At 35.8% G+C, this 21,804-nt stretch overlaps 1 protein-coding gene across 6 annotated transcripts; it reads right to left on the reverse strand.

Annotated features, from left to right (window-relative positions):
- Positions 1-11,851: 11,851 nt before the first annotated feature.
- PAGE3 (PAGE family member 3) lies at positions 11,852-20,333 on the reverse strand. 6 transcript variants are annotated; one of them, XM_054544637.1, is made up of 5 exons: positions 20,231-20,333; positions 19,247-19,352; positions 18,678-18,786; positions 15,909-16,034; positions 11,852-11,968 (listed from the first exon to the last, which is right to left on the reverse strand). In XM_054544637.1, the coding sequence occupies exons 2-5, from the start codon at positions 19,328-19,330 to the stop codon at positions 11,946-11,948; spliced, it is 342 nt and encodes a 113-aa protein (XP_054400612.1). In that variant the 5' UTR covers positions 19,331-19,352; positions 20,231-20,333; the 3' UTR covers positions 11,852-11,945. The 6 variants fall into 6 exon arrangements, with proteins under 6 accessions (XP_054400612.1, XP_063577361.1, XP_054400613.1 ...); XM_063721291.1 differs by having other exon boundaries at positions 19,723-20,307; XM_054544638.1 differs by lacking the exon at positions 20,231-20,333 and adding an exon at positions 19,723-19,980 and having other exon boundaries at positions 19,247-19,338.
- Between the last annotated feature and the right edge of the window lie 1,471 nt (positions 20,334-21,804).

The following is a 21,804-nucleotide window of genomic DNA, read 5'->3' on the forward strand; positions in this document are numbered from 1 at the left end:
AGATGGTGTAGCAATTCCTCAAAGATCTAGAACCAGAAATACCATTTCACCCAGCAATTCCATTACTGAGTATGTAGCCAAAGGAATATAAATCATTCCATTACAAAGATACATGCATACATATGTTCATTGCAGCACTATTCACAAAAGCAAAGACATGGAATCAACCCAAATGCCCATGAATGATAGACTAGATAAAGAAAATGTGGTACATATACACCACAGAATACTATGCAGCCATAGAAAGGAATGAGATCATGTCCCTTCAGGGACATGGATGGAGCTGGAAGCCATTATCCTCAGCAACCTAATTCAGGAACAGAAAATCAAACACTGCATGTTTTCATTTAAAAGTTGGAGCTGAACATGAAAACACATGGACACAGGGAGGGGAACAACACACACTTGGGCCTGTCCTGGGGTGGGAGTGAGGGAGGGAGAGCATTAGAAAAAATACCTGATGCATGCTGGCCTTAATACCTAAGTGATGGGTTGATGGGTGCAGCAAACCACCATGGCACATGTTTACCTAAGTAACAAACCTACACATCCTGCACATGTACCCCAGAATTTAGAATAAAAATTTAAAAATATATATAGTCATTTCAATTGATGCTGAAAGAGCATTTAAGGTTCAACATTCCTTTATAAATAAAAACCTTCATAAATCCAGGGATAGAAGAAATATACCTCAACATCATAAAAGCCATATGTGACAGACTCACAGCTAGTATCATACTGAATAGGGAAAAACTAAAAGCCTTATGGAACATAACAAGGATGCCCACTTTCACCATTTTTATTCAACATAGCACTGGAAATCCTAGCTAGAACAATTCAGGTAAGAGAAAGAAATCAAGGGCATCCAGATTGGAAAGGAAGGAGTCAAAGTATCCTTGTTTGCAGATTATATGATCTTATATTTGGAAAAACCTAAAGGCTCACAAAAAACTATTAGAACTCATGAAAGTATTCAGTAAAGTTGTAAGATATAAAGTCAATATAGAATAATCAGTAGCACTTGTATATGCCAACAGTGAGCAATCTGTAAAACAAATCAAGAAAGGTATCCTATTTACAATAGCCACAAATAAAATAAAATACCTAGTAATTAACTTAACCAAAGAAGTGAAAGATCTCTATAATGAAAACTATAAAACACTAATGAAGGAAATTGAAGAGGACATAGAAAAATGGAAAGATATTTCGTGTTCATGGTTTAGAACACTCAATATTGCTAAAATGTCCTTACTATCCAAAGCAATCTACAGATTCAATGCAATTCCTATCAAAATACCAATGACATTCTTCACAGAAATAGAAAAAAAATTCTAAAATTTATATGGAACCACAAGGACCCAGAATAGCCAAAGCTATCCTAAGCAAAAAGAGCAAAACTGGAAGAATCACATTACCTGACTTCAAATTATACTGCAGAGCTATAGTAACCAAAACAGCATGGTACTGGCATAAAAACACACACATAGATCAATGGAGCAGAATAGAGACCCCAGAAACAAATCCATACACCTACAGTTAACTCATTTGCATCAAAGACTCCAAGAATGTGCACTGGGGAAATGACAGTCTCTTTAATAAATTGTGCTGGGAAAACTGGATATCCATATGCAGAAGAATCAAACTAGACCCCTATCTCTTGCTATATACAAAAATCAAATCAAAATTGATTAAAGTCTGAAATCTAAGACGTTAAACTATGAAAATGCTACAAGAATACATTGGGGAAACTCTCCAGGACATTGGTCTGGGCAAAAACTTGAGTAATATTCCACAAGCACAGGCAACCAAAGCAAACATGGACAAACAGATCACATTAAATTACAAAGTTTCTGCACAGCAAAGGAAAAAATTAACAAATGGAAGAGACAACCCACAGAACGGGAGAAAATAGTTGCAAACTACTCATATGACACAGGATTAATAACCAGAATATATAAAGAGCTAAAACAACTCTATAGCTAAAAATCTAATAGTCTAATTAAAAATGGTGAAGAGCTTTATGGCACATGTGCGCAATGTGCAGGTAAGTTACATATGTATACATGTGCCATGCTGGTGCGCTGCACCCACCAACTCGTCATCTAGCATTAGGTATATCTCCCAATGCTATCCCTCCCCACTCCCCCCACCCCACAACAGTCCCCGAAGTGTGATGTTCCCCTTCCTGTGTCCATGTGTTCTCATTGTTCAATTCCCACCTATGAGTGAGAATATGCGGTGTTTGGTTTTTTGTTCTTGCGATAGTTTACTGAGAATGATGATTTCCAATTTCATCCATGTCCCTATAAAGGACATGAACTCATCATTTTTTATGGCTGCATAGTATTCCATGGTGTATATGTGCCACATTTTCTTAATCCAGTCTATCATTGTTGGACCTAAAGTATAATAATAATAATAATAATAATAATAATAATAAAAGAAAAAAAAACATCAAAAAATAAAATAAAATAAAAAAAATGGTGAAGAGCTATGAATAGACATTTCTCAAAAGAAGACATACACATTGCAAACATGCATGTGGAAAGGTGTTTAACATCATTGATCATCAGAGAAATGCAAATCAAAACTACAATGAGATGTCATCTCACCCCAGTTAAAATGGCTTTTATCCAAAAGACAGGCAATAACAAGTGCTGACAGGGATGTGGAGAAAAGGGAATCCTCTTACACTGTTGGTAGGAATGTAAATTAGTACAACCGTATGGAGAACAGTTTGGAGGTTCCTCAATAAATTTAAAACAGAGCTACACCATACAATCCAGTCACCCCACTGCTGGATATATACCCCACAGAAAGGTAATAAACATATTGAACAGATATCTGCACTCCCATGTTTGTTGCATCACTGTTCACAATAGCCAAGATTTGGAAGCAACCTAAGTGTTCATCAACAGATGAATGGATAAAGAAAATGTGGTATTTATACACAATTGAGTACTATTCAGCCATAAGAAAGAATGGGATCCAGTCATTTGCAACAACATGGATGGAACTAGTGGTCATTATGTTAGGTGAAATAAACCGGGCACAGAAAGACAAACATCACACGCTATCACTTATTTGTGGTATCTAAAAATCAAAACAATTTAAACTCATGGAGATAGAAAGTAGAATGATGGTTACCACAGGCTAGGAAGAGTATTGGAGAGGTCAGGGGGAAGGTGGGGATTGTTAATGAGTACAAAAAAATGGAAAAAGTGAATAAGATCTAGTAATTGATAGCACAACAGGTTTATTATAGTCAATAATAATTTAATTGTACATTTAAAATAACTAAAAGAGCATAACTGGATTGTTTATAACACAAAGAATGAATGCTTGAGGGGATGGATACTCCATTGTGATTATTATGCATTGCATGTCTGTGTCAAAACATCTCATGTATCCTATAAATATATACACCTACTATGTACCCACAAAAATTAGAAATTAAAAAATTTAAAAAAGAAAAAAAATTTAATAAAAGGAGATAAATTAACCATAAATGCGTGAGGTAATTTCTGCGTTTTCTATCCTGTTCTATTGGTCTATGTGGTACTGTTTTTATGCCAGTACCATGCTGTTTTGATTACTATGGATTTATTATGTATTGATATTTTAGAGTCAGTTAGTGTGATGCTTCTAGTTTTGTTCTATTCACTCAAGATTTCTATGGATGTTTGGTGTCTTTTGTGGATTCATACAAATTTGTGATTAGTTTTTCTTTTACTGTGAGAATTGTCATTGGAATTTTGATAGGGACTGCACTGAATCTGACATTTTAATTTTTTTTTGAGACAGAGTCTGAAATTTTGACAGGGACTGCATTGAATCTGACATTTTATATATATATATATAATTTTGAGACAGAGTCTCGCTCTGTCGCCCAGGCTGGAATGCAGTCGCGTGATCTCTGCTCACTGCAACTTCCGCCTCATGGGTTCAAGCAATTCTCCTGCATCAGCCTCCCGAGTAGCTGGAACTACAGGCGCATGCCACAACATCTGGCTAATTTTTTGTATTTTTAGTAGAGACGGGGTTTCACCATGTTAGCCAGGATGGTCTCGATCTCCTGGCCTCGTGATCCGCCTGCCTCGGGCTCACAAAGTGCTGGGATTACAGGTGTGAGCCACTGCGTCCGGCCTGACATTTTAATATTTTTAATTATTCCAATCCATGAACATGAAATATCTTTCAATTTATTTGTACCTTCGTTTATTTGTTTCATCATTGTTTCATAGTTTTCAGGGTACAGATATTTCACCTCCTTGGTTAAATTTATTCTTAAGTAATTTTGTTTTACAGCTATTGTAAATGAGATTATTCTCTTAATTTCTCGTTTTGGATAGTTTACTGTTAGCATATAGAAGAACTACTGATTTTTGTGTGGTATTCCCTTCACTTTCAATCTATGTGTGTCCTTAAAATTGAAGTGTCTTGTAGACAGCATGTAGTTGAGCCTTCCTTTTTACCCATTATGGCCCTATTTCTTTTGATTTGAGAATATGATCTATTCACAGTCAAAGTAATCATAGACATGTAACTTACTACTATCATTTTGTCGATTGTTTTCTGATTGTTTTGTAGGTTCCTTTTTCCTTTCTTTCTCTCTTGCTACCTTCCTTTGTGGTTTGATGATTTTTTGTGGTTGTTGTAGTATTCTTTGATTCCTTTCTCTATTTTTTATATCTATTACAGGCTTCTGCTTTTTGGTTACCACGAGGCTTACATAAAACATCTGTTAGGTTGGTGCAAAAGTGATTGCTGTTTTTGCCATTACATTTTGCCATTAAGGCTTTTGTTTGCCATTAAATGGCAAAAACAGCAATTGCTTTTGCACCAACCTAATACTTAAAAAAGATTGTTTTAAGCTGATAACAACTTAATCTTGATGGCATTAAAAAACTCTACACTTTTACTCATTCCTCCATTGTGTGTGTGTGTGTGTTGTTGTTTGTTTGTTTGAGACAGGGTCTCGCTCTGTCACCCAGGCTGGAGCACTGGTGCGATCTCAGCTCACTGCAACCTCTGCCTCCCAAGTTCAGGTGATTCTCATGCCTCAACCTTCTGAGTAGCTGAGACTACAGGGGTGTGCCACCACACCCAGCTAATTTTTGTATTTTTAGTAGAGACGGGGTTTCGCCATATTGGCCAGGCTGCTCTTGACTTCCTGATCTCAAGTGATCCACCTGCCTTGGCCTCCCGAAGTGCTGTGTTTACAGGCATGAGCCACTGTGCCCAGCCCATTTTGTGTCTTTCATGCCACAAGTTACTTCTTTTTATAATGTGTATCTTTTAACAAATTCTTGTGGTTATAGTTGTTTTTAATAGTTTTGATGTTAACCTCCATACTAGAGACATAATTGATTTACACACCACCATTATATTATTAGAGTATTCTGAATTTGACTGTGTACTTACTTTTACCAGTAAGTTTTATACTTTTATATATTTTCATGTTTCTAGTTAGCACCATTTTCTTTCTGCTTGAAGAACTCCCTTTAGCATTTCCTGTAAGGCAGGTCTAATGGCGATGGAATCCTTCAGTTTTTGTTTGCCTGGAAAATTCTATATTTCTTCCTCATTTCTGAAGAACAACTTTTCTAGATAAAGTATTATTGGTTTACATGTGGAGAGGGGCAGTTAACACTTTGAATATATCATCCCACTCTCACCTGGCCTGCAAGATTTTGGCTGAAAAATCCACTGATAGCCATTTACGTGAAACCACCAAAGACCCCAAATAACCAAAGCACTCTTGAGAAAAAAGAACAAAGCTCAAGGCATTATACTTCCCAATTTCAAACTGCAGTACAATGTTATGTTAGTAAAGACAGTATGGTACTTGCATAAAAACACATGTAGGACAATAAAACAGAATAGAGAGCCCAGAAATAAATCTAGGCATATATGTTAAACTAATTTTTGATATGGAAACCAAGAATACATGATAAGGAAAGGATATTCTCTTTAATAAATGGGGTTGAGAAAACTGGATATCCAAATTCCAAAGAATAATATTGGGCCCTTACCTTATACTATACATAAAAATCAAATGAAAATGGATTAAAGACTTAATCATTAAGACTTAATACAACACCTTGAAGAAAACAAAGAGAATAAACTCCTTGACATTGGCCTTTTCAGTAATTTTTGTATGTGCTACCAAAAACATAGGCAACAAAAGAAAAAAAATTTAAAATGGGACCACACCAAACTAAAAAGCTTCTGTACAGTAATGGAAACAATCAACAAAGTGAAAAGGCAGCCTACAGAATGGGATAAAATACTGTAAGCCATATGTATGATAAGTTAATATTCAAAATATACAAGGAAATTACGCTACTCAATAGCAAGAAAGCAAGTAACCCTATTTTAAAAAATGGGCAATGGACCTGAATAGACATTTTCCAAAAGAAGACATAGGAAAGACTGCTCAGTGGCACTAATCAGGGAAATGTAAATCAAAACCACAATGTGATATTCCCTCACATCTGTTAGGATGGCTATTATCAAAAAGGCAAGAGATAACAAGTGTTGTTGAGGATGTGGAGAAAAGCAAACCCATGTACACTGTTACTGGGAGTGTAAATTGGTAAAGCCATTATGGAAAATAATATAAAAGATCTTTAAACAATTAAATATAGAATTACCAAATATGGTCCAGATTATATGGCTCTCCCGGTTATATACTCAAAGGTAATGAAATCAGTACCTTGAAGGGATATCTGCACTCACATGTTCATTGCAGCATTATTCACAATATCCAAGATATGGAATAGACTGAAGTATCCATTGAGTGGATAAAGAAATTGTGGAATACATATACAATGAAATGTTATTCAGACTTAGAGAAGGAGGATATCCTTCCATTTGTGACAATATGGATAAACCTAAAGGGTATTATGTAAAGTGAAACAAGCCCGGCACAGAAAGAAAAATACTGCATATTATATGTATAATCCAAAGAAGTTGAATGCATGGAAGCAGAGTAGAACAATGATTACCTGGGGCTGGGAGGTGGGAGGAATATGGAGATGTTGGTCAAATGGTATGAAGTCACAGCTATGTGGGATGAATAAGCCTAGAGCTATAATGTATTACATGAATACTGTTATGTACACTGAAAATTTGCTGACAGCAGAAAAACCCAAAAAGGTAACTATATGAGGAGACAGATGTGGGTATTTGCTTCACTATGGTAATCATTTCACTATGTATATCAAAACATCTAGTACACCTTAAATATATATAATTTTTATTTGAAAAATGAAAATAGGAAAAACAATAGAACAAGAATAACCAAAATGATTCTGAAGAATAATGTTGAAGAACTCATGCTACCTAATTTAAAGATGTAGTGTAAAACTACAGTAATCAAAATAGTGTGGTATTGGTTAAAAAAAAATGGACGAGAATAGAGTCCAGAAATAGACTCATACATATATGATCAACTGACTTTCAACAAAGGTGCAAAAAGAATTCAATGGGGAGAGATAATCTTTTTAACAAATAGTGTTTGGATAATTGGAGTCTAGAAGCAAAAACAATAAAACAAAAAATACAAAATGGACAAACAAAAAAATACCTTATTCCGGCCAGGCGCGGTGGCTCACTCCTGTAATCCCAGCACTTTGGGAGACTGAGGCAGGCGGATCACGAGGTCAGGAGATCGAGACCATCCTGGCTAACATGGTGAAATCCCGTCTCTACTAAACAAAATACAAAAAATTAGCCGGGCGTGGTGGCAGGCGCCTGTAGTCCCAGCTAGTCGGGAGGCTGAGGCAGGAGAATGGTGTGAACCCGGTAGGTGGAGCTTGCAGTGAGCCCAGATCGCACCACTGCACTCCAGCCTGGGCGACAGAGGGAGACTCCATCTAAAAACAAACAAACAAACAAAACCAACCTTATTCCACATGCAATAGTTAACCTAGTGTGTGTCATAGAGTTAAATATAACACTTAAAACTGGAAAACTTCTAGGAAAAAAAAAATATCAGAAGATATTTTTGGCCTTCTGTGAAGCAAAGATTTCTTGGATTAAAAAAAATCCATTAAAGAAAAACTAGGTACTTTGTACTTCAAAATTAAAAACATCTTCTGCTCTTCAAAATACATGGTTAGGAGAAAGAAAGACAAGGTACATATCAGGAGAAGATGTTTGCAAAACATCACATATGGGGAGAAAATATTTGCAAAACACATCTCTTATAAAGTACTCATTTCCAGAATATATAAAGTACCCTCAAATCTCAATAAGAAATGAAAATAACTCAATTAAAAAATTGGCTGAAGATTTGAACAGACACCACAAAAGAAGACATGAATGGCTAATAGGCACATAAAAAGATGCTCAGCATCATAAATTATTAGGAAAATGCAAATCAATGCAATATGTTACTACTAAGCACCTATGCTGGTAGCTAAAATGAAAAGAAATACTTTTTAAAATGAAAACAACATTGCCCATCTGGCAAATTTTAGTTTATAATTGTCATTCAGCCTCACATTAGTAGAATCAAGTATATGAACCCAGTGATCAGTGGATATGGGAAGTCCAGTGTATCTATTTCACTTTTAACAGTGAGTCTTCTTTTTGTGCTTTTCTCCTGCTTTTAGGGGACCCCAGTCTCTTTTAAAATTTTTATTTTTATTTTTGGCTCGATTTCCTGCCCCTGTTCATTCTTTGTGTTTCAACTGCTTTTGTGTTTATTTATGTCTGTCCCATGAGAATGTGATATGACCCATGACAAGCACCACATTTTGTTGGTCTTTTCATTTCCAGCATTCCAGAAATTTCCTGAAGCATAGCAAGCATCAAGCCATATTTATTGAATTAATCTTCTGTAATGACCCAGACAGGGAAAGCATTCCCTCCATTGTGGAACAAGTATTGGAAATGTTATGTTCATAAACACTATACATATAGTCTTTTGTTTTATGCCAGACACCAGGGGAATGGCTCAGTCTTGGTGCCTTGGTGACCCTGCCACAAGGAATTTTCTCACTTGCCTCCTATCTTGCTGGAGGCTGACATGAGATCATTACTCATCCATCTCCCTAGTAGTTGAGCATAAGATGTTCCTTGTTGCCCCACCTTAGGGTACAGTTTTGGGTATAAAATTGCTTACTGACTTACAGTATAGTTATGGACTTCTCAACGGCAGAGAGACCCACCACCTGCACTGTTACCGAGAGCCTCTGATTCAATGTCAAACTGTGGGACTAGGAAAGCAGAAAGCTGATACAATGCTTATCTTGCTTGTGCTGTCTGTAAGTAGTAAACTATTTGGATCTATTTGAACTCATTGTCTTCCTACTAACTGACTCTATGAATGTGTGACAAGCCAACCTAACAATTGCAGTGGTGATCCTTGTGGCACTAGTTAGCCACCACAAGGCTGCTTAGGGACTGCTTGACCACTTGACAGACAGACTCTGATATTGAGTTGTGTGGTGTTGCACGACCAGAATATTGACTTATTTTCATTGGCATCACATACAGCAAAGAGCAGTTTTCAGCACATAGGATGACCTAAGGTGACCTTTGCTAGGCCTCTGTCATTTACAAACCAACTTTAGATACAATGCCATGTCTGATACCGACTACACTGCTATTTAATGTTTACTTAAATCAAATTAGTTTCTGAGCTCAGATTCTTTCGGTTATATAATATAATTACTTGAAATCCAAAATCAGTATCTCTTACTAGAGATATAATTGTAAAAGTAAATGAAATAAAAAATTAATTAATAAATGGACTATAACTAGTGAACCAAATCCATTTGTACTGTAATGCCTACTTCATATGTGTTATCTTACTCTTTTATTATTATTATTTTATTTTTAGTAAAGATGAGGTCTTGCTATGTTGCCCAGGCTAGTCTCAAACTCCTGGGCTCAAGCAATCCTTGGCCTTCCAAAGTGCTGAGGTTATAGACATGAGCCACCATGCCTGGCTTTATCTCACTTATTAATCATAGTAATACTTTAGTGTAAATAATGTAATTTATATTTTAGTAATGCAAAACAGTTCCAAAGGATGTATCTTTCTCACTATCACACAGCCAGTTTGTGTCAGAGCCAGGATGAAAAACCATGGCTATTTCATGCTACAGCCTATAAAGAGACAGTGTAGGTAGGACCCAAGACATTTTGCCTCAGCTACTACCCCTTTCATTCCTACCTAGCTTCTAATCTTTGCAGTTAGCTCCAGCATCTAGGAGCCTCTCACATATTTTGTGAAAATTGATATACCCTGCATTTTTCTCATTTTAAAATTTTAACCATAGATTTTTAGTCTTTTTGGATCAAGAAAATATTTTTAACTTGCAAGTAGAAGAAATAGTTGCCATTTATAATCCTGTGTCTTTCCCTAAGCAAGGTGGATTTTAGGTAGGATCTTTTCTTGTATAACTGTAAATGTGTGTGGATATGAATGGGGCTCAGAGATATAACCTGCTGTCATTGTGTAGAGTAATAAGGGTGCAAGGCTGGAATTAGGCAGCTTTGGAGGCTTCTTAGTGAGATATGGTGAATATCAGGCCAATAAAGAATTTTATAGAGGAAAAAATAGATTTGTCACTGCTCCTTCTCAATCTCTAAATTAACTTTGAGAAAGAACAGAAAGGGATACAAGAGAAACTTTCCTTCAAGGCAAGAACAAGGCCTTTTAATTAAAACAATTTTATATTCATGTGTTGATTAAATTTTTATGAAAGTATCCTATTACTGGCTAAGGTCATCATGTACAGTGTTAGTTCCTTACACAACACTTTCAGAAGCATATACTTTGAGAAAAGTATCAGCATAAAAACATGAGCAGGTGGCTTTCAGAGTGACAGCATCATTAGAGGCAACTAAGCATTCAGAAAAGATGTGCCTCAAGGTTTGAAGGGATGGGAACCTGGAGCTGCCCCTTCTGTCACTGCCTTTGAAGTCCTAAAATTTAAAATTGTAAGAGACAGAAGCCATACAGAAACAGATGAGCATAGGAAAGCCTAGCCCTTCACAACTCACAATTTGCAGAGATTTTATTTCCAGAGAATGGAAAAAGTTTTACATTCCAATTCACATTAAAAAGCTAGCATAACCTTGATACCAAAGTCAAACAAACATAGTACATGAAATCAAAGTGTAAGTTAATCTCACTCATTTTATATATATAGATATATACATATACCCTAAATAAAATATTAGGACATAGATTATAGAAAAAGGATAACATTTCAAGAACCAATTGTGTTTACCCTACAAATGCAATGTTGGTTAAATGTACTTAGTGTATTCACCACAGTAATAAATTAATAGAGGAACAAATCCTATGATAAGCACAGTCGATGAAATACAACTCTTTGGGGAAAGTCAACATATATCCAAGAGGAATACTCTCAGGAAACTAGAAATAGAAGGAACTTCTGATAAAGCATATCTGCAAGTAAAATCTACAGTAAATCATGGTAAAATGTTGAATATTTTCCATTTCTTATCAGGAATAAGATGAGGATGTCCACTATCACCAGTTCAATTCCACATTGTACTGGATGGGTCTGTCCAATGTCATAAAATGACTTAAGGAAATAAAGAGTAACATACTTTAAAAGGCAGACTGAAAAGTATTATTACTCACAGATGGCATGATTGTATATGTTGACAACCAAAAAGGACCTAGAGAGAAACTTTTGGAATTAATAAGCATATTTAGCAAGGTTTCTGGAGAGAAAAATCAATACATAAAATTATATCTCTATATACCAGCTCAAACAAAATATAAATTTTCAAAAAAGATACAATTTTCCATAGCATGAAACACCTAATTATTCCTAGTTTGACATAAACTGCACAAGACTTCTTTGCAGACAATTGTGAAACTTTATTGAGAGAATTTTACTGGTCAAGTTTCCAACATAAAGACTGCATGTATGGTTTCAGCTTGTCTTCGTTTAAACCGATGGTTGCCCTTCACCTATAAGATAAACATAACAGTTGAGGGTATTTTTTAGCAGAACTTTTTATGATGACACTATGGGTTGAAAAAAGGCATAGTTTTGGTTTTATGAAATGAACTATAAACAAGGTAACCCTCTGGCTTATATCCAGTTAAACCTCTACAGAGACTTTGAAGGTAGGCTTTCAGGTATATTAGCAATATTTTAAAATCCCACTCATTTTTCTAGTGTATAAGAAAGAGTTTGAGTTCAAAATGATTTGATCAAATGAACCTATTTAAAGAAAGTTTTAACTAGAAACTAAAAACTGCATGTAATTTTAGAAAAAAAAATCCAACTAACCAAACTTAAACAAACATAAAACTTAGGAAACAAAAGAAATTTGAAATAATGTTTTGAATATAGGATAGCTCAAACAGTAATGCCACATTTGAAAGTGCTCTCAGCCCAAAATCTCCTTAAGCTGATAAGCAACTTCAGCAAAGTCTCAGGATACAAAATCAATGTACAAAAATCACAAGCATTCTTATACACCAATAACAGACAAACAGAGAGCCAAATCATGAGTGAACTCCCATTCACAATTGCTTCAAAGAGAATAAAATACTTAGGAATCCAACTTACAAGGGACGTGAAGGACCTCTTCAAGGAGAACTATAAACCACTGCTCAATGAAATAAAAGAGGATACAAACAAATGGAAGAACATTCCATGCTCATGGATAGGAAAAATCAATATCGTGAAAATGGCCATACTGCCCAAGGTAATTTATAGATTCAATGCCATCCCCATCAAGCTACCAATGACTTTCTTCACAGAATTGGAAAAAACTACTTTAAAGTTCATATGGAACCAAAAAAGAGCCCACATCGCCAAGTCAATCTTAAGCCAAAAGAACAAAGCTGGAGGCATCACGCTACCCAACTTCAAGCTATACTACAAGGCTACAGTAACCAAAACAGCATGGTACTGGTACCAAAACAGAGATATAGATCAATGGAACAGAGCAGCACTCTCAGAAATAATGCTGCATATCTACAACTATCTGATCTTTGACAAACCTGAGAAAAACAAGCAATGGGGAAAGGATTCCCTATTTAATAAATGGTGCTAGGAAAACTGGCTAGCCATATGTAGAAAGCTGCAACTGGATCCCTTCCTTACACCTTATACAAAAATTAATTCAAGATGGATTAAAGACTTAAACGTTAGACCTAAAACCATAAAAACCCTAGAAGAAAACCTAGGCATTACCATTCAGGACATAGGCATGGGCAAGGACTTCGTGTCTAAAACACCAAAAGCAATGGCAACAAAAGCCAAAATTGACAAATGGGATCTAATTAAACTAAAGAGCTTCTGCACAGCAAAAGAAACTACCATCAGAGTGAACAGGCAACCTACAAAATGGGAGAAAATTTTCGCAACCTACTCATCTGACAAAGGGCTAATATCCAGAATCTACAATGAACTCAAACAAATTTACAAGAAAAAAACAAACAACCCCATCAAAAAGTGGGCAAAGGATATGAACAGACACGTCTCAAAAAAGACATTTATGCAGCCAAAAGACACATGAAAAAATGCTCATCATCACTGGCCATCAGAGAAATGCAAATCAAAACCACAATGAGATACCATCTCACACCAGTTAGAATGGTGATCATTAAAAAGTCAGGAAACAACAGGTGCTGGAGAGGATGTGGAGAAATAGGAACACTTTTACACTGTTGGTGGGACTGTAAACTAGTTCAACCATTGTGGAAGTCAGTGTGGCAATTCCTCAGGGATCTAGAACTAGAAATACCATTTGACCCAGACATCCCATTACTGGGTATATACCCAAAGGACTATAAATCATGCTGCTATAAAGACACATGCACACATATGTTTATTGCGGCACTATTCACAATAGCAAAGAGTTGGAACCAACCCAAATGTCCAACAATGATAGACTGGATTAAGAAAATGTGGCACATATACACCATGGAATACTATGCAGCCATAAAAAATGATGAGTTTATGTCCTTTGTAGGGACATGGATGAAACTGGAAAACATCATTCTCAGTAAACTATCACAAGGACAAAAAACCAAACACCGCATGTCCTCACTCATAGACGGGAATTGAACAAAGAGAACACATGGACACAGGAAGGGGAGCATCACACTCGGGACTGTTGTGGGGTGGGGGGAGGGGGGAGGGATAGCATAATGCTAAATGGCAAGCTAATGGGTGCAGCACACCAGCATGGCAGATGTATACATATGTAACTAACCTGCACATTGTGCACATGTACTCTAAAACTTAAAGTATAATAATAAGAATAATAAACAAACAAACAAACAAAACCAAACAAACAAAAAGAAAGTGCTTAAGTGTCATAAATAGAAAGGCTAGTATTATATTTGTTTTGTTTCTGTTATGGGAAAATGCTAAAATGTTTTTGATTAGTTTACTCCTTATATGGTTGTTTTAAGTAGGTTAACCATTTGTCCCTGTTTTCACTGGTGGTTCTAGTATAATTATCAATAATGCCTCTTTGCACATTTAAAAATATTCCAGTTTGTCCAATAAATTATTTCATCACACTGATTGCAAGCCATTATCATTATAGATGAAGTGTTAAAAAGAAATAGTAATGATTCTCACAATTTGGCAAAAGGGAGATCAGAAGGAGAGGGAGAGGAGGAGAGAGAGAAAGAGAAGAGACTGAGGAATCTAGAAAAGCCAAATACAAATAAACAAACAATAGCTTATTTTTTGTGTTTCTAAATGATAAATACTTTTGATGGAAAATTCTGGCAAGTTTTAAAAGTTCATCCATGTTATGATGTTTAAATATTCAGTTACTACTGTGGTATAGTAAATGATTTTATGTTTTGCTAGCATATCAAACATTGCATCAAATTTTGAAAATTGTTTAGAGCTCAAGAAAGTATCCACTTTTAATTATATTACACATTCAATATCTGTCCTGTCTTGTTCCTATTTTTTATTGTGTATACTTGGGCTTTGTCCATTTTCTTCAAGATTATGTAAACTAGGGGATCCTCTATTCATAGATATGTTGAAAATCTCTTTTATTTACTAGTTGAATTACTTCCCTTAAATAAAGACTTATACCTGTCTTTTATTAAGTATTTTTTCTTTTCCCTTATGTTTATTTTGTGCCTTTTTCTTATTTTTTATATTGAATGCTCATATAATTTTATATTTTTATTTTTTAATAACATATGTATTTAAGGCAATGATCTTCCTATGAGTATATGTTCAATAGGTTCCTGAACATAGCCTGAAAAACATTTTTAATCTAAATATTCTAATAAAATGGATCAGGAATGTAGAGCAAAAGCAGTAGACTAATGCAAGATAATTTCTTCCCTAAACACTAAGTGTTTATATTAAATTCAGAAGCTCATATAACTAATGCCTAGAAGTTTGGAAAAAACATGTGTAAAACGTACTTAAGTTGATTACTCAAATTCTAATATATTTGATTTTGACCCATTTTTATAAGAGCAAATATGGGTTTAGAAGATAAGGAATTTGCCCAAAGTCAGTGAAATTTTGTTAGAGCTTGGATTAGAGCCTACTTAATTGCCTCAGCATGTTTCATACAGTGAATATCTGTTACAAATTCATTGGGTATTTATTAAAAGCAGACCTTTATAAAAGTATCTGATATTACTAGCTGTTGGTTTAGGAACTTATACTAAAAAGTAAGAAAATACCTTCACATTTTATAATTGAATGTGGCTTTGACCCAATGTGGTAGAGTCTATGATGGTGTTTGTTTATTAGTCAGGCTTTTGGGGACTGAACTATCTTTCAAAGAATCTTTATATATGAACTCTGTTAAATTATATTAGCAGTAGTGGTACCTCTATATTATAAAATATATAGTATTTTTGAAAACAGAAACCCCATAATTTGCATTTTTAATGAATAACTTACCTGCTTCTGGTATTTTAACAGGCTCCAGATTTGGCAGAAATTCTCCCTTGACATTAGGACCATCTCCACGTTCACCCCCAGTCTTTGACCGAGTCAGTTCCCAGAGATAGGCTGCCAGGCCTAGCACTTAAAAATAAAAAAGATTACCAATTTAAGTTGTAAAACATAAAATATAAATAAAAGAATGATAATATTCACTCCCTCAATGTTATGAAATAAAAGCCTATAGGCTAGTGTGGTAATACATGCAGTGCATAAGAATTTCAAGAACATTATTTCAGGAGTCTTATCAGAAAAAGAAAACAAAGTTTTCCAAATGTTATCACCCTTTTCTTTTCCCATAACTGCCCCAGACAGCTTAGTTGAACCCTCTGTAGGTATATGTTATTGTACTTATCATTTCAAATTAGTGATTCATTTGAGTCTGTCTAACTAGATTGTGAGCTCAAGGCTGAAATCATCTCTCTCATTAATATTTTCATCCCTAAAACCTACATGTTGCATGGCATGAGTCACTGTGAATAAGTGTTGAGTGAAAAAAAAGTATTTAAAAATACAGCCCATACTGATGAACACTCTGCAAAACAACTGGTCCATTCTCTTAAAAAATACCAGTGTCATGAAAGACGAAGAAAGAGTGAAGAACTGGTCCAGGTTAAAAAAGATTAAATAGGATTGACAACTATATATAATGCATGATCCTGGAATCAGAAAAAAAAACTATAAGGGAAATTATTAGGACAACTGGGGAAATTAGAATATAAGCTATATATTAAACAACTGCATATTTCATTGTTGAATTCCCCAAATTTAATAAACACAGGGGTTATCCAAGAGAATATGGCTATATAAGAGAATAGTGGGTATGAAATCAATGTGGCAAAGCTCTAAACATTAGTTAATCTAGGTAAAAAGCATATGAGTTGATTATAATAGTCTTGCAACTTTTCTGTAAATTTTATATTTTTTCAAAACATAAATTAAAAATAAAAAAGAATAAATGACAACTATGTTGGAGTTCAGGAAGACGAGTTATTTTTGACAACACTAACAGCAACTAGGACTGGACTTCAGACAAGACTGGGTGCATTCAGGGTGGTATGGCTGTAGATGGATTGGACTTCATGTATTTGTTTTCCTGCATTACAAAAACCTCCATTTTAAATGACATTATAAGGACAAACCACAAAACATGTGCCGTCCTTATATTTTACCATAGCGCAGTAAGGGGAATAAACATCAGCTATCCAGGAAATCGGAAATTTACACCATGGATAAGATTTAAATTACATTTAAAATATAATTTTATGAAGAATTAGCTGAATGGATTTGTAAGCGTATGACACATCTTATAGTCATGACACCCATAACCTATTGGGGTAACAAGAAACTTATTTTGTTAAAATAAAGTTACTTTTAGGTCCAAAGGTCTTATATGTTACTTTCCATAAATGAATTCCATATATAATGAAGTTCTAAAAACAACAGCAAAATTATTTGTGATTACAGCAAAATCGTTGACTTCCAGCAAGAATAATGGGAAGTGGAATGGAAAGAATTTAATGGGTACTATTGTCATCATAATTCTGGGACTCTTTCAATAGTGAATTGCTAAAATAATCTATGGCTTGAGCTATGTAAATATTTTGCTCCAAAATGCCATACCTGGAAAAACTAATTGTTTCATGATAATCGTAGGTACATAACTTTTTGATGTTTCTAGCCATAAGAGGATTTAACCACCTTTTAAAAGCCACTTAAAATTATACTGAACCAGCTACCTATATGCCAATATCCTGAATTGTTCAGCTATTAACTAAACTTTCCATACACAAATTTCAATCAAAGTAAACAGTGGCTATCATTCATTGAGTCATTCTCTGGAATTACATTCTGTTCCACTGAATTGGGTCTATTCCAATGCCAGTACTGGGGCATCTCACAGTATAGACATTTTAGTATTAAACAGTTTAAGCAAAATCATTCACTTTTTCTTACAGAAACCTAGATGGTAAGAAGAATACATACTTTGGAATAAAATACAAATTATTTCTCCACCAGTGAAGTGCCCTTTGGTAAGACACAATCTCTGAGTCTCAGTTTTCTTACTTATCAAGTGGGATTTATATTTCTATGCAAGCTAGTTTAATCCAAGGTGTTATATATGATATATATATATGTAATATATATATCACATACCATATAGAGAGAGATTTATATCTCGATGCAAGCTAGTTTAATCCAAGGTGTGAATTAGTGTGGATATGAGATATATATATACATATATATGATATATATGTGATCTATAATATATGTATAATGCCTTAGCACTCTACACATGCTATTAAAAGTTGCTTAAACTTTTAATGTAATTACTAAGAAGGACAGACAATATTCTAAGATCAAGTTTAACTGGTGAAATAGTATACAATTCGGAGTAAAATTAAACATAGTTTCCCTGGATTTGCTAATGAAATGCTCTGGCAAGCATAACAACTAAGTCTTGAAGGTCGAATGCATTATACTAAGGGACTGCCCTTGGCTGTAAACTATGCCTTCTTCACTTTTCCAGCCGAAGGTCGAATGCATTATACTAAGGGACTGCCCTTGGCTGTAAACTATGCCTTCTTCACTTTTCCAGCCAATTTTCAGGCAATGTTTGAGATCCCTTTCTATTGCTTTTTTCCTCCTTTTACTTCCATATCATAATACATGATATATACATACACCCCCTCCATTCATAGGCATTCTTCCTCTCCCACCCTTCACCTTGGAAGTCCAGTGCTTCCTCATCTCTCTCTTGACCAGGTGTATAATCCTGACTTTCAATTGGTGGTTCCTGTTGTTGAAGCTGGTCATCACTGGGCGGCTCCTGGGCCTAGGAATATGAGTGCATGTGCAAATAAAAAGCTCTGTTATTAATAATGCATGTCAATAATATACATATACTCAATATACAAATATATCTTACCATAAATAAGTCTAAAGACATTTTTTCCTACACAATTCTACATATACTTATTCTTAATAGTTACTACAAGAAAAGAGTTACCCTTAAAAACTTGGGAAGCTATTTTAATCCACGCTGGAATGGATGTATACAATATGTTATAAATAAGCAGGAGAAGGAAGCCATAGAGAATATTTCTGGGGAAAATAAAAACATAGCCATCCAGGCAACATTAGAATGCAAACATTCAAATCTATGTTTACTTCACGAGATTCAATTATTACCATTTACAAGCATGGAAAACCTTATTAATATATCAATATTAGTTCAACAACATTTTCACAAAAATAAGTTTCTAATAGAAAATATCAAATGTTAAAATACTCACAACCACAGCCCCTACTGGATGGTTAGAGTCTTGATCATCTTTTCTTTCTCTAGATCTGGATCTTGTTCTTTGATGTCCACTCATGATTCACTCTGAAAGTGGCATACTGTGATTCAGAAAATGTACATAAGAGTGTATCATTTGACCACTTCCATGGCTAAATTGGAAAGCATGCAAGCTCACAATTACCCTGGGACTTAATTTTAAGATATTTTCAAAAATTTTTAGGTATCATCTAATTTAGCCAAATATGGCTGCTTGCAAAGTCGTTAATGTTATGGCTATGGTAGCAGGCAAGGCTCATGGCAAGACAGAGGACTTTTCTGTGAGTTTTGGTTTCACAAGTAGACTCTCCATCATGAATATATCTAGGAAAATATAGGTGGAGAATTGGAACCGGAGTGACTACTGCTTTTGCCCCACTCTCATTTACTCGGCCCATTTCCCCCCTAAAATCAAGTTTTATTGGAACGCACATTCCTGCCCGAGACGTCAGTGGCAGAGGTGTGAAGTTGCAAAGCCGAGTGAAGGGCGTGCTCCTCACTCTCTACCGCTGTGGAGCACTCTACAGACCTTGGGGCCACGGTTATCAGCCCGCAGTGTTCCTAGTTTCCAGGCCCCTTCCTTACTGCCCACCTCGCCCTGCCACTGCCCAGGTGAGAACTGGGGAATCTGTCCTCCCTCTCAGGGTTCCAGGCCTTTCGGCACTCAGATACCTCCAACAGCACGCCCAGCACTCGCCCCATCTTCACGTGATTCCTCCCCTTTACGGTCCACCTTCCTCCCTCGTCCTAGCCCAGAAACGACGACAAAGGCCCATGCGGCGTCGCGACCTGGGAGGAGCCGGACATCGACCGCGAGGCCCTTTTCTCTCAGAAGCCACGGACTGTGGTTTCTGTGCCGCAGGACCTGTCCAAAGCCCGCTGGCTCCCCTTCACATTCACTCGCAAATAAATTCCCAGGAGGACTGATCTGCGGACCTACCAGCTGAGTCCCAGTCGGTGAGAAAGAATGAAGAGGACAGGAGGACCACCTCTCAGGGCAGAGCTCTGAGCACAGACAGCAGACAGCAAGGCACATGCGTAATAATGGACATGCCCAGCAACGGACATGCATACGGATGCAGCTTCTGTTACGTAGGCTGAGGTTTTCCTGCCTCTGTTGACTAGGAGCCACAAGGTTTCTTGAATATTGAAAGGCGCTTGCACAGCTCTTTTACTTTTCCTTCCTAAACTTTTTGACATTTTAAGTAAGGGTCCCTGAGGCTCGAGGTCAAATTAACTATCATGCCCAATACAACTCTCACACTTCCCTCATAAATAGAGGGAAGAGGGATCATAAATACATGACATTTAACTGCACCCCAGGCCCAGCCCAAGGACAGCCTTACACAGGATGGCAAGTGAACAAGAGGGCACCTGTACCTGTTGATCCTTTTTCCTGAGGTCTAGTTCCTATTAACTTTTGCCTTTTGAAAAACAAACACTGTTATCTGAAGTTTAATGTGAACCTTTAAAGACGCATTGTTTTTAGACAAAAAGGACATATTTGATATGGGCCACTAGGGTTACCACAAAATACATAGTTGTTGATGAAATGTAATTTGCATCTTTAATGTAATGAGCAACGAACAGCATTTTAAAGAAACACAATAAAATAGAAACTATCAGAACTGCATTTAGGATATACACATAGCCTACACACACACACATACAAACATACATGTTTACACACATATATTTATGTTCAGTCCACATCTCCTGCCCTCACACTGGGATTTACACCATCTGCTTCCCTAGTTCTCAGGCCTTCGGATCTGGATTGAAGTACATCACTGGTTTCTGGTCTCCTGCTTGCTTGTAAATGGCAGACTGTGGGACTCAGCCTTCATAATTGTGTGAATCAATTTTTCACACAATTATATATATATATATATAAAAAACACACACACACACACACACACACACACACACACACACACACGGATAAGGAAAAGGGCCAGGATATCAGCCCTACTCACTTCTGTTCAGCACTGTCCTGGTGAATCTAGTTAGTGCAATGAGACCAGAAATGAAATAAAAGGCATCCAGATTGAAAAGGAAGAAGTAAAACTGTATGATTCATAGATAACATAATCTTTCATGTAGAAAATCTGATAGAATCTATAAAACAGTTACTAGAAACAAGTGAGTTGCAGAATTAAAAATCGATATACAAAATTTAATTATATTTCTGTGCATCAGCAATACAAACTTGGATGGGCATTTTTAATAGTATGTATTATAGTATCAAAGAATATTAACTGCTAAGGCATGAATCTGAATAAGGAAATTCAAGACCTATAACACATTGAAAAATACAAAAGATGGCTGAGAGAAAATTTCAGACCCAAATAAAATTAAGAGATATATCTTGTTCATGAATCAAAAGAGTCAATATGCTTAAGATACAGTTTCCCCAAATTGAGCTATAGATTCAAAGCAATTCCAATCAAAATCCCAGAGGGTGTTCTTTTTGGAGAAATTGATAAACTGATCTTCTAAAATAAAGAGAAAGTT

The sequence above is a fragment of the Pongo abelii genome, chromosome X, assembly GCF_028885655.2.
Source record: "Pongo abelii isolate AG06213 chromosome X, NHGRI_mPonAbe1-v2.0_pri, whole genome shotgun sequence".
Taxonomy (NCBI): Eukaryota; Metazoa; Chordata; class Mammalia; order Primates; family Hominidae; genus Pongo; species Pongo abelii.